The following is a 19,400-nucleotide window of genomic DNA, read 5'->3' on the forward strand; positions in this document are numbered from 1 at the left end:
AGTATAGTCTTTTATTGAAATGTTACTAAACACAGTCATTTAGAACACTGATATTTTAATACAGTGATAATCCGGCAATGAGACACATTTGAGGCATATGCATTAAACAAAGATTCTGCTTTCCCAAATTTACTATCTACTTAAGAAATATCTAAATAAAAAATAGGCAAATTTTTAAATTATGGATCTACTGGCTGCTTAGTACCACCTTAGCGTAAACTGTTAGTTATTACCCTCAATTATAAACACTGAAAAATGTATTACATTTTCTGCAATGCTCTCATACTGCAGTTTCTCTAAAAAAAACATGGGACCAATTCTCTCATAAGCCAAACAATTTTGTTAACAGTTTTATTAACAGTTTTTCAAGGTCAAGTTAGGAAAAAAGAAGGTGAAATCCAGCCCTATGTAATATTCAGTCATCTTAATATTTCACAAAACCCTGCTTTTGTGACTATATGCGTCAGGAACATATTTTTATTGATTGATTGATTCTACATGAATACTGAGTAATTGGACACTGAGGAAAGTTTAGAGATTCATACACAATCGTAAAAAAAAATCTAATACTAACACATCTAATGCTCAAGTTCTCTTATCTTAAATCTTAAAAGAAGCTTGTATTTTGAACACATATAGGTACATCATTTGGATCACAATATTTTGGGAGGTAACTTTAGGTATGCAGGAATGTATTTTGGAGGCTTTAATGATGAAAAATAATTTATGAGAACCACAAAATTGCTACAGAGTTGATCCTTTTTGAGTGTTTCTTTTACAGTTCTCTAGCTGCTTGTATGATATAACATATTATATTAGTATAGCTTACAGACTATAGGCCAAAGGATGCCATACAAACTTATGTTCTTTTGCATAAATAATTACAAAATACTATGACCATGAGGTCAGAACACAACTCATGATGAACCATTGGGTGGGACCCACAATTTTCAATGGCAATACAGTGAAGGTAAGATTCACCCATGGAGCTTACCCAGTGAATTAACATTAGTGAATTAAAACCCCATATACCTGTACAAAAATGAAAAGGGCAGGTAGTTCCGAGAGGAACTTTTTTTCCAGAAGTGTGTTATCCAAAGAAAGGGGAATCCCAGTGAACACACTCACATATTAACTCTGAAATACCGGTATATTAAAAATACCTAAACAGTCATTATCAGACTATACTGTGATCACTAACCATGTAGCCATATTCATACTGCTATATTATATTAATACATTTAATATTATCTCTATTTGAAAAGTCAGTATACTGTTAATTGTGTCATATATATATATATATATATATATATATATATATATATATATATAGACCAGTGGCAAACAGTATGGGAATTTTTTACTACAGATTAGCTCCCATCGAATTTAACACTATAAAAATGGAGTAATGCTCCTTAATGCACAAAAACAGTAACCCAGACACTACATTGCAGTGACTAGACTCTTGTTTTTAAATTACGCACCTTCCTTTTTTCCTGTCAGCACCCAACAAATAAACAAACCGTGTGTCTTTTTTAAAAGTTTTTATTGCAAACCCTTGGGTTTGGTCACAGAAAAGATACATTTCCTCTTATTAATTACAGTACATTGGTGTGATGTTTAAATTCTTACATATATATCTGTTCATTTAAATATACAGCTCTTGATTATATACAATATGCACAAATGGTCAGGAATGTCCAAAAAAATAAACATAAATAAATGATGTTTATTAAAACCACATTATTACTACTTTGAACAACTAAATGTGGGGCATTTTGGTCCATAAAACGCATTTCTAAAAATAGAAATCTGAATAGCAGCAATGCTTTTCTAGAAGCATTTTAAAAATATTGTTGCAAGCCACTTGGCAATACATTTCGTTAGTACTACCTAAAACACAAAACAAGATTTTGCATCTACATTAAATTTCGCTTCCACATATGGAAGAAAAGTACAATGCCCCAAAATTAGTGATCAGCATGTGTCACATTTAGGTGTGATTACCAGTCACACTGTGACAAACCACACATCCATTTCATTGTATAAACCCAAGAAATTCCATCTAATGTGGACAGTTCTAGAGTCTTGACTATCTCTGGATGGAGAAAGGCACATTGCAAAAAAAAACAACACAGTTGCTTCTTCTCTTTCCTTTTTATTCTTGTCTTCACATGTTCATGGTCTGCAGCCAGGTTGAAGTTCATGTTCTTCAGGACATTAGCACCCAATATTTGGGGGCAGTGTCCTCCTCCATTTGACGCTTATCTACTGATGATTCCTCCCAGCAAAACCAAATAATGTTGTTAAAAATTATGGCTGTGATGCTATGACGAAGGATGTGCAATCGTTAGTAGAGAATAAAAATAACCAAAGTGACTGAACCGATGGCTAAACGGAGGATTGCTCAAAGAAAGGACTCCATTGGTGGGGCATATGAGAAGCCCATAAAAGCGTCAGCAGCTTCTTTAATACTGGCAGTTATGAGGATGCTGTCAGGAGATTGGCCAATGGAATTGGGGACAGGCTCTTCAGTGAACTCAGGATCGAAGTGCTGCAAGTCACTTGGACCACTCTGGAGGGGGAAAAAAAACCATTAAATATTATGATTTGCCAGACCAAAAACATCCAGTTCATTTTATTACATTTATGTAGTGGCTTAATGGAAGAGGGCTATTAATTTCTTGGAGGGGGGCACATTTTAAATGGATTAAACACATCGAATAAACACAACTAGGGAAACTACAAACGTCTTAAAAACTATTGGGAGTACTTGTTATTGATAAAACACATAGCACATAAAAAAAAAAACAAGCTAATACTTACCACATTAGGGTTAAACGGAGGTGTAATCTTCTTATTGATGAGATCATCCCAGTTAATTGGAGTGAAAAAGACATGGTTCTTAATCTCCATCTGTCAGCAAAAGGAGGAATAGGATTAGATCAATCAAAAGTAATTAGACACGTGTGGTGCTGTCCTCAGTTGTCAGCTGATCATGAGTGCTTATATTTAGACATATACTTACAAAGTCATTCTTGGCACCAAGTCTTTTAGTTCTGTCTTTCTGCAAAAGACCCTCCAGAAGATTCCTGGCCGAGTTTGTTATGTTTGGTTTTAGCTGCAGTGGTTTATTCAAGATATTGTCATACATTTCTGCAGTGTTCCTGCTGTAGAATGGAGGCTGTGGAAAAGGAAAAAAAAAAAAATATGTAAAAAAAAATGTAGCCTAGCAGACCATATGCAGATATATATTTATCTATATTACACACACACTTTAGTCGTTTGGGCACCAAACATGTTCAGAACCTTTTGGCATGTCAAGAGCCCAGATGACTAATAAAGCATCCTAGATTTCATTCCACATAATATAAGATGTAACAGTAACTCTGCTTACCAGGCCATATAACATCTCGTACAATACAGCTCCGAGACACCACCAGTCCACAGTTCTGTCATAAGGCTGTTTGTGAAGAACCTCGGGTGCAAGGTACTGTTGGTGATGAAAACATAAAAATATCTATAAAAAACCAATCCACACATATTGGCACATTCAGTTTCAGAACCACGTAATCAGTAGAAGCAAAGCCTACCTCAGGGGTGCCACAGAAAGTGGAAGTTGTCCCATTGGGTTCAATGTTCTCCTTGCAAAGTCCAAAATCTGTCAAGACAATGTGGCCTTGAGAGTCCAACAAAATATTCTCTGGTTTTAAATCTCTGCGGGGGGGGAAATAAAGAAAACAAAAGGTTTGAGTTAAAATTATAATGTAAAATTTTATGCAAGAAAAAAAATTTAAATGGCATGGGAAGTACATCTAATGGCCTAGAGCAGATTGATGCTGGGAACTGCTGATATCAAACAATATGGTATATAACTGGGAGTTAAACAACACATACCTATAAACAATGTTCAAAGAATGAAGGTATCCCAGTGCACTGGCGATTTCAGCAGCATAAAAACGAGCTCGAGGTTCCAAGAAGCACCGTTCTCTTTGAAGGTGGTAGAACAACTGTTGAATACAACATGGGAGAAGATATTGAGAAGTGTGCCAAACAATACACAATTCATTTCAAATGACATGTATAACCAAGGAAACAATAGCAGGAAATTGCATGCTGATCATAACATAGTATAAAATTTGGCAGGTTAGAGGGAAATGCTATAACAAGCAACTTTCCATCCTCTCTGTCTTTTGCGTTCCCCGATTAAAAAAAAAAAAAAAATGGGATGTGACCATAGAACTGTGCAGCCAAGGTGCGAAAAGATCTACTGTATTAAAACAAAGCTCACCTCTCCACCATTGATGTAGTCCAAGATAAAGTATAATCTGCTTGTTGTCTGGAAAGAAAAGTGGAGCCCAACTAGGAAAGGGTGCTTCACATTCTTTAGCAGCACATTACGCTCAGACATTATGTGCTTCTCCTAAAATTAAAAGAAAGGCAAAAAAAAAATTAAAAACTGTTTTAAAAATAGTAAGTGCTATTTTCTAGTTTGTAGACCAGGCAAACACCAACTATAACATACCTCTTTTTTCTTTAGGATTGCTTTCTTCTGCAAAACTTTAACGGCATAGAATTTTTCATCAACTTTATGTCGTGCAAGGAGCACCTTTCCAAAGCTTCCTTTACCAATGATTTTCAGAAATTGGAAATCAGATGGTTTAGCATGAGGGTTTGATGAGGGACCAAGGTTGATCTTCTGAGATGGACTAGGCTGTTGAGTAGAATGTTCCAAAATTAAATGATATTCAGTTAACCATTCTATAAAGTCTACATTTTCATAGACCCCAAATGATCTCCTTATTTCTGTACCCTTAAGACGTAAATATGTTTTTTTCTAATGATAGTAAGTAGTCTTGGTATATGAGATCTGTGCAAGTATACACATCACCTCAGTGTGAACTGGCCCATTTACTTTTAGATGAGCAACACTTAAAAACTACTTGGTAATGGCAGCTATATTTATATATAGAGAGAGAGATATTGAAAGCAAATTACTTACAGGAGGTGATGAGCTGTCATTCAGTAATTCTGGTTCGGTAGGTTGAGAAATATTCAGGATCGACTGAACTTCAGGGCTAAAAGTTGAAAAAATAAAATAATAATAAGTGTTATTTAAATAAAACGATTGTGGAATTCACAATAGTAATACAATTAAAGAGAAGTCGAATAGGAAGTAATGTAAACCTAATAGGTGTTGAATTAGACTTCCCACCTACACCACTACAAATCTTAACTTGAAAGCAGATATAATGCACTCTTTGATTTTGTTATTCCACAATCATAATAAGACATATTAAAAGCACTTACTGTTTGCAAGCATACGAGTTGGTGGCAATTTTCTGAATAAAATCGTTCAATCCCATTCTTCGTTGTTTCATGAAAGCTGCAAAACACAAAAAAAGACGGACCGCTCAGTATGCTATATAAGATCAAAAGTAATCAGAAGCCCGATCCAATCCGCAGACATCCCACAGAAAGCGCTGGAAGGACCCCAGAAATTCTAGATCCTCACTCACCGATGAGTATCGCTACCATTCCTCTCATTTTGGAGTAAGTTAGAGCCGGAGAAGTGGCTCCGCTTTCCGTTTTTACAGTCATGGCTGTAATTGGAGTGGTCTAAGTTTCCAGTAAATCCGAATATGGATGACTCGTATAATCCAAAGGAGGAAGGCGCGACCAACCCGAGAACAGTCACTCTTTCTGAAGTTCTTGGAACCTCCCGGGGCCTTTTATACGAGAAGCGAGAGGAGGCGGGACTAAGCGACACAATGAGGAAGAACTTGGCACAGGTTCAAAGCGCCCTGAACTAGCCAGGGTCAGGCAGCCGGCGCCTCCGTCTACACCACGCCCCTCGTTCGTTGTGTGACGTCAAAAGACTGTAGCGCCTTGCTGCAGCCTCAGCTTGTTCTACCAGTAAGGAGGGCAGAACTTTGTGTACCGCGGTTTGTGCCAAGTAAGGGGGGGGGGGGGAAGCCGGGCATCAACTAACTAGGTAATTAGTGCTGCGGGCAACAATGCCTATATGACTGAAATGTATATAACGATATCAACGAAAGTGCTTTCAAAAAAATAATTGAAAATAAAAATTGGACGTAAAACATCAGAGCTGTTTTCAATGTGGCAACTTGCACTTGTTGGCAAGTGACTCGGGAGTCGGGACTGATAGTTATAAAGAAACACTTGTACAGCGCTGTGGAATATGTTGGCGCTACAAAAACACTCACATAGTAAGAACGCATTTGTTATGTTGCTATATGCTGTAAGATCCGCAGAAACCTTTACATTGTTAAGCGTTACACATTGACATGCAGATGATTCGGCGCCCACCCTTTGCTGACAACACCAGAGGTGGCAAATACTATGCATTGGAGCAGGTGGTTCACCAACGCATCGGTGGGAGTAAAAGTGGCAGAATCATGCACCACACAAATAGCACATCCCACTCATTCTGCACCCCCTATGCCAACTGTCTCTTTAATTACACAGCCAACACAAGAGGGACTCCCTTCAAAACACAGCCATCCCTCACACCAATGCAGCTGAAAACCAGAACAAGCCGGGTCTTTGAACTCACTAACCTCACTATATGCAGCTATGCCTTTGGGCAGCGGTATGCAGATATGTCCGGAATAGTGTTTGTTTAACTAGTAGGGCAACTGACAACAATTACAAGCAAAACCCTGCAATCAAATCCTCGTTTCCCATCCACAGATCTGATGATAATATATATAATCACCGAGACCCAAAAATATCCTACAGATAGCAAACATTATCACCCAGACCCCTGGCTTTTTTGTAAACTCCATTCAACTATAACTAGCTACTATGTTCAATTTATATGCACGCACATATATGAACATATATATCTATATATATATATCTATATCTATATATATATATATATATATATATATCTATATATAGATATATATATAGATATATATATATATATATATAACATTAGACCACACTTTAAAACTCAATATAAACTCAAAGCAGATACTTTATTGGGTGCTTTTCGATGAACCCCATAGATGATATAGGACCACTTAAATGATATAATGGCACAGCTTCGTGACTACCACTAGATGGCGCTAATGAGTCTTAATTTAAATGTATACAAGTGGCAAGGGGGCGACTTAAACGTCACATTTTTAAACACAAAACAAAAACCATATATTTGTGTATGCGTAAATAATTTCATGTATAGTCTCTGACTGGAGCTTAATTGTGTATATGAATACATCTATGTGCATACAGTATAATATGTATTATTTTATGCAAAGAGACTACTAGTGTTGCACTATTATTGTTCTGTACTTTAAATGAATATATAACAATGTGATTTATTTGCTAAGTTTTAACACGTCAGATCACAATGCAACAGTCGAAACTCGACTATATGTGTTTGTGATTAGCAAATAAAATAGTTTACAACATTTTTTTTATAGCTTTGACAGCAACCCCCTCCTCTTTCATGTATTAATTACCCCTTTTCCCGCTAGCCATTCATAGTCTTTCAAGCCCCAGGCGCATTAAAAGGTATGCTAATAGCAAAGACAATGCTAATCTAATAAACAGATTACACACATGGCTGTGGTGGGGTGGGAGTTAGATAGATCAGATAACTGCCAGCAGGAGGTCTTTCAAAAGAGTGCAAAAAGACAATAGAACTTTCGCTTGACTTGTTTGCTTGTTTGACAATGATGTCTTATTTCAATACATAACCAAACCCATAGTTCCGATTGCCTGACATGAATCCCACAGTCTTATGCAAACACGTTAATTGCCACAAGCAAGTAGTTAAGAGTCCCCTTTAAAGTGCCACTCTATGTTATCACTGATCAGCGAGTGATCCCTAAAACCAGGACCCCATATCTATGCAGTGTAACCTTACCTTTCAGAGGAGACTTTTCAGTTTTCGTTCTCATGTTGGTATGCAGCTATGCAGTGGAAGGAATATAATCCACAGGACCGATCACTCCCACCCCCCCCGAAAAAAAAAAAGACTGAACAGGATCCACAGTGTTGGGGTGGAAAGAGTCTCTCTTGAGCAGCCGGCTTACTTTATTAACCCACAGCAGTGCTGATTAGCATACAGTAGATAAGTCAGCAGTTAAAGATTGGCTGCCGGACTCTGCCCAGTGCTGGATCACAGTGCCAAGTGACAAGTAAATCAGGTTGTAAAAGTCACAGCAAGGATCACCGGTACTTCTATTGATTATACAGCGGATCGCTTCACCCAGTGCCTGCTGCTGTCCTTCTGGCTACCCACTAATCAAAGGCTAAAAAGGGAATAATAATAATAATAAAAAGAGGAAGCGCTGGCAGACTTACACTTAAGCGGAAGGGGGAAGAGCTCAGGGGGTCTTTTTGGATGTCAGCAGACAGATGTGCTTGTGAGTGGCGCCCGCCTCGAATATCCTCACTGACTTGCAGTCTCATCTGCATGAAAGTCAAGTTTGTTGAGACTGGTTTTTCCTCCCTACCGGATACCTAGAGGGTGGAGCAGGCGCCCCATGTCCAGTCCTGTCACCTAGCAGGAATTTCCTTACAGGAAAAATACATTTTTTTTCTCCACAGCCCCCCTTTTTTCCCCTTCCTGTCATTGCCTTACTGGGACCATTTTTTTTATTACATGGAATTGAGGAGGGAAAAACTTGCTGATAAAAAGATTAAGTGGAATTAGTATTATTTGGGGATATTTTGTGACGAGATCTACAAAGTCTGCTTAATCCAGCTAATAAAACCATTGAAATAAACAATATTTACTATTGTATACACATTATTCCAGATGAGTATCTGGTCAGTGTTGGTGATCTGTCACATTGTCACCCGGCTGCTGGTGTCAACAGGTCTGAGACCAGCAGTGGTTTCAATGAATAACCGCAAGGTCAGACACCTCTGAACGTTATTGTTTCATTGAAAACCCTCAATAACAATGGATACATACATAAAAAAAAAATCTCTGCCACTAAGCATCCACCCTGTCGTTTATTTCAACTCCCACCACGCTCAGCCGGGTATAGCTTGATAGCAGTAGTGGTCCATAATATCAGAATGCATCATATATCATTTCCCCCATGTCACCGGTTACAGAAGGCAGGGATATAAAAGTTTCCAAAAAAGAACAACCTGTGTAGCCTGTATACATTAATATATATATATATATATATATATATATATATATATATATATATATATATATAAGTATAATATATATAAAAGTATAATATATATTAATTTATAATATTATATATATATATATATATATACATACATACAATGTATTCATATTTAAGAATGTTAGGCACACTTAATTTGTGGTGTCTCGCTCATTTCTATTATCATGGAAATCTTTCAATCGGTACACCAGAAACCATTTAAGTTTTTGCCATAGGTGGCGTTACTGATCTTTAGTTTTTTTACAAAAATTTCTGCTGATTTAGAGCTTGCGTGATTTCACTTGTGCTGGATCTGATTTCCTCAGGAAGGTTACAGTGACTGAACCCAATGAACCTCGGAGGAAGCTGACCTTTGGACAATATAACAACACTTGCAGAAAGAGAATATACATTTATTAACCTTAATATGGTTATCCCAATGCACTGGCTGATTTTTATACATAAACTGGTTGATCTTGCATAATTAATAATGCAGTTATCCCCATCACGATACAAAATATATGGTATGTAAAAGTAGTTGCTCCTTAGCTATATGACCCAAGAGCCATTGACCTTAAATTTTAGCCATGTGTGTTAAACATTGTAGTTTGCAAACGTTGTATATATTTACATTACCGCAAGCTTTATTACTTAAGTAAACAAAGATTGTTTACACACGTATAAGTAACTATTTCTAAATGTAGAGTAACAATTTTACATTAATGGATTGCTATTGGGACTTGCAATTGCATGGAATTCCAACTTAAAGGGACCGAACTGTCTTTTTTTATACTTAAAGATCATTAAGATTTTACACTTAAAGATCCTCATTAATGGTGTCCAGAGAAGGCTTTAATTTGCATGAGCGTCTCAGTGGGTTAAAGTGCAGTGCAATCCTTCGGCTCCTTGGTAAGCATGACACAGAAAAATTGCAGCTGGTTGGCTCAAGTGTGCCCCTACCTTGCAGCTTTAGTGTTATTTACGTACAATTCCACTTACAGCTACCAGAGCATCTGGAGTTTTTGCACCATTTACACAATTACTAGATCATTTCTGTGCTCTACACACCTGTGAGTTTTACACATACAGTGATATGTTTCAAGACACAGCCATTTCTAATAAGAAAACAGGGTACATTCATGGAGGCAGATCTCCGCAACATAGCTTGTTAGACCTATTTTGGCTCCAGGTGTTACGTTAGGCCTGTTTTTTATGAACATGATCTGCACTAGTAAGGCTGGTGACTTCTACACTAGATACTTCCATACACAATATATTTATTGTTCTAGTTTTAGAATGTAGCAAATATACTGTGCTGTAATATACAATATAATGTACTCTTTAACTACTTAATGTTACATGTTATAAAAGGCAGTGTGGTTCCCCTCATTATTGCACTGTCAAGGTTGCACAGGACATATCATCTACCCATATAAATTGTATATATATATTGTCAGCTTATGTGCAGGGTATTCAGAGGCCCAATATTCTTGCTTGGAACTTCGGCATGAAAGCTCACAGACATGGTCCTCAACTGCTGTTGTAGCTGTATGTATAAATGTATCTTTGTTATGCATTAGTTGACCACCCATATTTTAACTGTACAGCGCTGTGGAATATGTTAGCACTTAATAAAGAATAATAATGGCATAATTTATTTTGGACTGTAAGCTTACAATCCGGGCATTTATTAACCCACATTCTGCTAGGAACTTTGTATTAAAGCGCTGTAAGGCTCATTTGGTATTTGGTAACCACCCCATATTTAAATACAGCTCTGAGCAATATGTTAGCTTTTAATTAAAATCATGTCTAAATCAATTCAGGATGTTTTAATATTGTTATCTGATGTGGCAAAGGTAGGTTTGCAAACTCAGTTTTTCTGTTAATGTTGACTATTCTTATTCAAATAAATCTGTTCATTCCATTGTAGAGATCAGATGAAATGTATATACATTTACTTGATATATGAATACATCTTGTTTAAGTGTTTCTAAGAAGTCAATCTGGCTAGAAATCTGAACAAGCGTTCATTTGCAGATATTGTGTGTAATAGTTCACTTGAACCAGTACATAATTCATTGACTGATTGAGGAAAGAGACACTGAGGTCAGTGAACACACTTGCTCCACAATTCCTTGCATCAGATGTAAATCCAAAAGTCTAGGCAGAAACCTAAAAAACCCTTTTTCACCTGTTCAAATAGTTCAAATACTTTGATGTAAGTCAATACCCATTGCATTTGTTAACTAGGTATAATCAAATAGATCCCTTTGCTTTATACGAAATACTGCCTGGCTAATTCACTAATGAACTTATTACAGAGTAGACATATCAAAGGCCCAGTGCCACACATAAAACAAATATATATTCCACTATACTAACAGTTCATCACAATGCTTTATTGCTTAGTGTAACTATAACAGGACAACTAAATTCTTGAAATGTTGTCATTTTGGGAGTGACCAAAATCATAAGGTCCACAGACATTCACTTTAGTACTACGACTTTTTCTAAACAAATGGAGTACAATAAAAGGAAAAGGGTTAAAAAGTAAAGAACAAATACATATATATTGGAAAGTACCCTTCCCCAGTTCAAAACAATGTTCACATTTTGTCAGGGAACTTTGAACTGTCATGTGACACAACAGCAGGGATGGAAAGGTTTTTGCCATAGAAGCCAAAAAAACATCTTTATGATTTCTGTTAATTTTATGTAGTGAAAATGAAGAAGGTGGCACATCTGCCAAAGTTCATTTGATTACCATACCTAAAACCCCCAATGTTTAGTTTGAGTGTGGAACAGCATATTTAAATTATGATAACTACAAGGTGTTAATTGAAAATCTATTCTGCACCCCTGCTCTAAAAACAGCTAATAGAAATTTACTTTTGTCCTCCCCAGATGTCACTGCTGGACTGACAACTTTCACAACTGATGCTACGTTTTCTTTGCTAATTTAATTAAGTGAAGGGATCAAATCTTATTTGCATTATAAGTAAGCAGTATAAACAAATGGTTAGTTACTAAATAAAACCCCATATAATATAAAAATGATTGAATGATCTTTTAACATATATTTCAACATCTATTTGAAAGGTTGGAAATGAATGAAAGCATTAGGGTCATTGGTATTCAAACAGGAACCACTAATAAGTCACTGCCATTCACCACCCCTTATCCTTGACTTAGACAAAACAAATACCTGTTTACACAATTCAAAGAAGAGATAAAACAACATATAAGGGTGAGGATTAATTGATGACCAGCCAACAAATAGCCACAGCCCATCCCAAAGAATGAATTGGACACTGCTAACATCCTCTAATTACAAATAGGCAATTTCAAATGAGCCTATGCTAATTTTAATCTGATAAAATTAAAGATTCCAGCAATGGAATTAAAAAAATATACAGTATTATAATTTAAATGCACCATTAATCAAACAGATAGAAAAAAATCCAACTTTAAGTGTTGGGCAGAATTACTTTACTGGCTATCATTTACCCTTAGCTCCAGAGTCTGCATTAAATTTGAATTTGAGTCCCAAAATGTTAATCTCTTCAAGATAAATAGGAATCCCAGCCTTTTATAAACATTTCATTTTTTAGTGCTCTATATTGTTTATATTTAGTTAATCCACCTAAATAGAACATTTTGATTATGGAAACAAATTGCAGTTTGACACATATGACATCCAACCCATGCAAAAGCCAAGCAATACGTTGCTCACTGGCGCTTTAAAATTCAGAGCCAAGATGAAGTCAGTAATGGAATTATTGAAATCCTTGGCTTTATTTATTTTTTCATTCTTTGCTTTCATGATCCATCTGCTGCTTGTTGTTGCCTTTACCCATACATGGCATAAATTACTCATTTATCCGATAAATATAACTTTAAGGGTGTGCTTTAGTTTATTACATTATTCACATGTATGTAGTTTTAACCATTTGTGGATGCAACAAAAGCACATGGAACTGAAAAGGAGGAAACATTTTTGCTGCAACCTTTCAATGGGCTAAAATGTCAGGCAAGCAATTAGATTAGAAAAACAATCTAATTAGCATGATAGCATTTCGAACTGCAGTCAAAACTGATTTAAGGGGAGAACTAGAAATGACAGGGCCCTTGTGCGAAAATTGCCCTGGGACCCCCAACTTTACCAAGCAATATGTCCCACAGTGCCACCTTTGCCCTCAAACAGCTTGTAAGTGCCACTTTTGCCCCAAGCAGCCTTATTAGTGCTATGCTAAACCCCAAACATGCTGGCTTTGGCATCCTTGTGCCCTAACTGCTGGTCAACAGAGGTCACCAGGGCCCCATCCCAGTTGCGACCCTTGTAGTTATGCCACCGAAGATATCAGATATATAATGCAGCATGATAATAACTTATAGCCAATGCTTAGAAGTATGGATTTAATTTATTTTATTTTAATTAAAAGAAGAAAAAAATGTATACCCAAGGTATCTCAAAATTACACCTGAGCTGATAATGTCATGGTTGTCAGGAGGACTCACATCCTGGCAGCTCGATCCATATTCTTATTCTCATGATGCCTGGCAACAGTATAAGGTCCCTGGGAATCAGCGTAGCTAAATGGACAGGGAGCATGTATGTGTGTGGGTTAGTGCATGCTCAGGGCATGTCCGTGTTTTGATTGGGGTATGTTAATTGAGGGGTGGGAGACCCTAGGTGATATAAGGTGCCCTCTGGGTGACCCCGGTCACTGTCCTTTTTTACAGACACGGCCAACAGTCTTACCTGCTTCCCACCCTCCCTCCCTATTTCTTGTGTACTAACTTTCTTTCTTTTGTCACAGCTGGCGGTTTGTTTGTCCTTGCCGGTCTGGTTTTGGTAAGTGATGGAGTTTGGATGCTGGTGTAATGGAAGGCTCAATCCTCCCCTAACCTCTGGTGTTTTATTGGACGTGCCCACCGAGCTTGTTGGACGGCTGGTGGTTAGCATTGGTGGTGGGACAGCGAAAGGTAGCTGTCAATTTTGTTTGGACGAGGGGGGAGGTGAGTACCTGTGGTCTGGATTGTGCAGTGTGAGAGGCCGGCAAGGACGGGGTTAATTCGGTTCCTGTGTTGGTTATGTTTTGAATATGTTACGGTAATGTGTTATGTATATTTGTATATTTGTATTTATTATTTATCGGTTATTGTATATTATTCTTATTGGTTTATGGTGTTTTGGGCCAACACAGTGTTTTATGGTTTTATAATAAAATTGTGCTGTGGCCTGCTTTATCCAATTTCGGTCTCCGTGTCGTTATTTGGTGGGTTAAACTGGTATTGGGTTTACAATGCACGATACACACTACCTACATACATGTGTTATGCCTAAATCTTTTGGCCTCGGCCTGAAAAGGCCACTGGTCACTGGTACATTAAGATCTTTAAGATAGGTACTGTCATATCCATGCATTGTTCAGGGCTGGTAACTTGGGTTGAGGTTTTCTTATCATTAATTGTGTTAATCACTTTTATAAACCACTCCCTTTTCACCTTGTGCTTGTATGACCATATTTACAGTTATTCAATGACTGCCTTATCACTTCCTTCATTCCAGTGGATTATTCATCACTCATATTGTAAACTCTTCACTAAGCTCATACCTCCCAAGTATCCTCTTAAAGTTCTACCCCTTGCAATCACTCTAACCGCATCAAAGTGTCTCTTTTGCAAGTTTAAATATTTCAAGGTATGTGTCGGTGTTTATAATTGTCCTAATATTTGCACTGGCGTTACATAAAGTAGCAATACCTTCCCTTCCCAACAAGCTGTGTTGAGGGTCCTTCTTCTATGATTATCCTGACTTAGATCTAAGTTAATGTGTCTTGGAACTTGTTACTGCATGCATGTGCATTTATATGACACAACTAGTAGGCACAATGTAACAATTTAAGCCAGTGAAAGGATACACACCTTGTGTGTGTCTAGTGATAAATGATAAACAAAGTAATTCGTGTCAACTTCAAGGGGCCATTTTTTGGGGCCACACAATATTTGGGAAGGGCACCCCCAATGTTTTATGTGCCCAGATCAGACACTGTTGTTGGGGGCATGGTTAGAGACAAGTGGGGCCATGGATGTACCTTAGTACCTTGCATTGCATTGAGGCAGGACGCCAGTATATGACAACACAGACCTGAATCGATTTTACAGCTCTTCTGATCTCCCTTACCAGCCCATGATCCCCACTGTGTACAACAGGAGCTTGTTGGGATGGTTGGGAGGTATGGGAAAGGTTGCGCTACTTTATATTCGTTAATGTGTAATTTCTGAAAATAATAATAATTCTGCTTTTCCCATGTCCTACAGTTTATAGTTATCTACAACAAATAAAACAATGCTTACCTCCCATCTGTCTTTTACTTCTTTGAGCACTTACCTCCCACTGTCCTGATTTGGACACCTGAAATGTTGATGGGTATGTCTACGTAATGTTGTTTAGATATTAAGTAATAAATGCCTGTTAACCCCTTCAGTACCCTAAATACAATTTTTTGCCATTTTACCATATGTTGGTTTAATCAGATGCCCCTTTTGCATGTTTGTTGTACCCACATAAATTAAGATTAGGATTCCTTTCTATTGAAACCATAGAAACACAAAAAAAACATAATTATTAGTGCTATATAAAAAAAAGCCCTGACCCATCGAGGCATGGACTCCACTAGACTTCTGAAGGTGTGTTATGGTATCTGACACTAAAAATTTAGCAGCAGATGCTTTATGTCCTGTAAGTTGCAAGGTGGGGCCTCCATGGATGCATCATGGTGACGTGTTCTCCAGGTGATTCATGAGACCAAGCCACCTTCTTCCACTGCTCCGTGGTCTAGTTCTTATGCTCACATGCCCATTGTAGGAGCTTTCGGATGTGGACAGGGATCAGCATGGGCACCCTGACTGGTCTGCGGCTACGCAGCCCCATATGCAACAAACTTTGATGCACTGTGTGTTCTGACACCTTTCTATCAACTGTAGTAGCTCTTCTGTTGGATTTGACCACACGGTCCAGCCTTCCCAGCCCACATTTATCATTGAGCCTTGGCGTCCACAACTTTTCAGAGTTACTGACTACTGCAGACCAGGAAAACTAGTGGGTTAAAAACATATCTAGGAACTCCATGGGTTTAGCTCCATGCCTAATTCGCCTCCCACTCTCGATCCATGTAATTCCCCTTGTACATTTAACCACACCCCTCACATACTTGAGTGGCATGAGCTTTAAATAAATGTTGGAGCTTTAAATAATTTATTCTTAAATAGAATACAAACAAGATTATTCTGCAGTTAACCAATAATATAGTTATATGTCTTAATTTACACAACACCTTTTTCCAGTATTTAAAATTAATAAAAACATATTGAAATATTTAAAGAAAGGTTTTCTCCGTGCTCCACAGTTTTGTGGAAGCACAATGAGATGCCAGAATAATGCAGATAGATTCTTGGAGAAAGAAAGGTGCAGAACCAGTTTTCTTTCTCCATGAGGCTATCACTAAAGAACATATCTTGGGATCCACTGAGACCCATGTAATGGCTGACTCTGAAGGGCCCCCTGGCATGTGCTCACTTTTTCCCACTTAATGGTTTATATGTTATTGGGGCAGGGATCACTTAGCTGTATCTGCCCCAGGCCAGAAGGTGACAGCCTTTCCCTGGTATAACATGTCTCTCAATACCTGCAGTTTTTTCAGTTAAGAAATTGAATTGGTTCCATATAAGAAAGATGCATAAACAACGGTCTTCGTCAGGAGCCCAAACAACTACATTTGGTATTGAAACCCTGTTCAACCTCATGACAGATGTAGCTTCGACTCACGGGCCAGGCTCAGCTCAGTTGCTCAATTAAATAAAACACCAACACACAATATGGGTTTGAAAAGGCCACAGCCGTTTTATTTAACAGTCATTGTCCTGTAAAACCTGAAATAATAAACATAAATGCGTTAACAGAGACAATGACGTAACCAAAGCCAACCTAGCTTGCCAAGTTATCCAGGTATCATACCACACACCAATTTTGGGAGGGGACATACCAGGATGCCCCAACCCGGACCTGAGGTTCCGAGCACCACTCCTTGCAAGGAACCTCCCACCCGTTATGACCACCAATGATCATACCACCACATTAACCCCTTGAATACCTGGCAAGCTACCGCCCACGACTGTGACTAATGCAGCAACACCACTCCACAAACTCAACCACATACTCCTGTGATCACCAAACTTAAATATCCTCCTACCAAAACTCCTCCCCTAAAATCCACAATTCCAGCCTTAGCCTAGCCCTGCTCAGCACTCTGTCAGGGCCCACTCTAGTCCATTCTGGCCCCCGTGGGCTTCATTACATTTTTATTGTATCCTAGCAAAAGAAAAGAAAGGTGTCCTGCAACTCCAAGCAAAAAATAAACCTTGCAAATAAACTCTGCCACTGCTTCACCACTCCGGATTTCTGCCATAAGCAAAAGGACCAGGATTAGGGAAAGAAAGCCACATCTACTGGAGAGACCGAGAGCCACCACAACAGTCCATCCCACAGACACCAAGGTAGTTTGAGGAAGGCTTCATGACTATCTTCCACCTGAGCTGCCATTTCCATGTCAGGGACTCCATACAGCCCTAAGTTGTGTGCGCATCCAGCATTTAGTGATACATAATTTGGCACAAATAGTGTTGTGAAAAGTATTTGCTTCCACATATAGTATCATGCATACACCATCAAACTTTAGGTACTGCTCATCTATAGGCCGATAGCTGACAAATGGGTCAGGAGATAATTGCCCTAGGTAATTTTCAGGTAGACCTTTAGGCATCATTTCTGAGTTTGTTATGTTATTTCCTGTTTTGGGGAGGGCTGGTTTCATTTGGCAAATACCGGTTAATGTGTATTAAACTGAGAAATGCCTGCTTTACAAATGTGTCTTTAGGCTTATATTACCAGACCACTTGGCTGGCGCCTGTTACCAGAACTACATAAAGAAGCATCTATGCACCACCATATCCCAGGGTAGGGATACTAAGTGTTTGCACAAGTATACTAATTTCAATAAATTAGGCTTTGGAAGTAATTGTTTCCTATGGAGCATTTACAAAAATCTTGCTGCCTACCCTTGCCACTTGCTGTAAGCAAGTCTCCTTCTTTTTTGATGATGGATCCAACTAAATAATGGCTCCCTTACTTTATATATTATATTAGATAATTGTTAGAGATTTTCAAGTTTATACTAACCATTAAGATGCAGTGACTGATCTCTGAACATTTCTGATAATCTAACACGCTATTGAACTTGAGCCTTCAAAATCATTACATGTGTCATCTTACTTGGAATATTGCACCAGCAATAAAACATGTGTAATTATTACAATTCGATAAGCAGGTGGACTTTAAATCCTTTTATATGCTGCTATGTATTCACAATTCATTGACCCGTATAGCAATCTTAATTGCTACTTTTATACATTTAATAATTTGTATATTTTAGTTAACACCAAAGTGCACAAAAACAGACAGCTTGTCTTTTAAAATTCTAGTAATAACAGCACATTTATATTCATATCGTAAGTAGGTGGGTTGGAGAAATCAAAGATCTCCTCTGTAACTGGCCCATTGTGCAGCAGGACATGGGTTTTGTAGCAGGGGAACTGCTGCCTTCTTAGACCTTGTTGACCTACGCCTGCATATGTCACTAGCCTGGGGCATAGGATAAAAACAACTACCTGTCATTACCTTATTTTTAAGGTCTTAGGACACATTTACCAGTATGCACCTGATCTATGTTTCTGCATGATCTCATTATCTGACACTGACTACTAATAATGTAAGTGCAGCCTCCAGTTGAATATGACGGCCATGTTGCATTTTTCTGGGTAACGTGTAACGTGCAGCTGGACATATCCAGCTGGCGGGTGCACAGTGCGGTTTAGCGTTGACTAGGTATCAATTTTTGGCTGTTTTAAAAAAATGCTTAATTGCTTTGATTTTACGGTATAATGATTATGGTTCTCATTATTTAAGGATAGTAGTGGCAACTGAGGCAGCTAGATGGGGATTGGGAGAAGAAGCCATTAGAAGGATTGGGAGATGGGAGTCATCCAGATTTGGTAGTTATGTTTGCCCATATTTGTGGGGTTGAGTTGTGTTGGGAATGGTCTAGTGGCTTGCTGACTAGGTTTGTGTTAAGACTTGTTTTTGTTTTGTAGGTTGGGTTGTCACAGTCT

The 19,400-nt window shown here is 38.0% G+C and overlaps 1 protein-coding gene across 4 annotated transcripts in view; it reads right to left on the reverse strand.

Annotated features, from left to right (window-relative positions):
• Positions 1–2,407: 2,407 nt before the first annotated feature.
• The window catches only part of LOC149284796 (serine/threonine-protein kinase Sgk1), a 72,666-nt gene continuing 55,673 nt past the window's right edge, over positions 2,408–19,400 (reverse strand). Inside the window, exons 1-11 of one of the 4 annotated variants that reach the window (XM_089496237.1) lie at positions 7,901–7,934; positions 5,311–5,386; positions 5,003–5,078; positions 4,526–4,714; positions 4,292–4,423; positions 3,898–4,010; positions 3,594–3,717; positions 3,398–3,493; positions 3,029–3,184; positions 2,827–2,916; positions 2,408–2,575 (exon numbers count right to left, since the gene is read on the reverse strand). In XM_089496237.1, coding sequence (XP_089352363.1) covers positions 2,408–2,575; positions 2,827–2,916; positions 3,029–3,184; positions 3,398–3,493; positions 3,594–3,717; positions 3,898–4,010; positions 4,292–4,423; positions 4,526–4,714; positions 5,003–5,078; positions 5,311–5,386; positions 7,901–7,934 — 1,254 coding nt within the window. Of the gene's footprint in view, positions 2,576–2,826; positions 2,917–3,028; positions 3,185–3,397; positions 3,494–3,593; positions 3,718–3,897; positions 4,011–4,291; positions 4,424–4,525; positions 4,715–5,002; positions 5,079–5,310; positions 5,387–5,519; positions 5,602–7,900; positions 7,935–19,400 lie in introns of those variants that run through there. The other 3 variants (XM_089496236.1, XM_089496235.1, XM_089496238.1) reach the window with 3 other exon arrangements.

Source organism: Sceloporus occidentalis, unplaced genomic scaffold, assembly GCF_023333645.1.
Source record: "Sceloporus occidentalis isolate IW3139 unplaced genomic scaffold, rSceOcc1.0.p SCAF_88, whole genome shotgun sequence".
In the NCBI taxonomy this organism is placed as follows: Eukaryota; Metazoa; Chordata; class Lepidosauria; order Squamata; family Phrynosomatidae; genus Sceloporus; species Sceloporus occidentalis.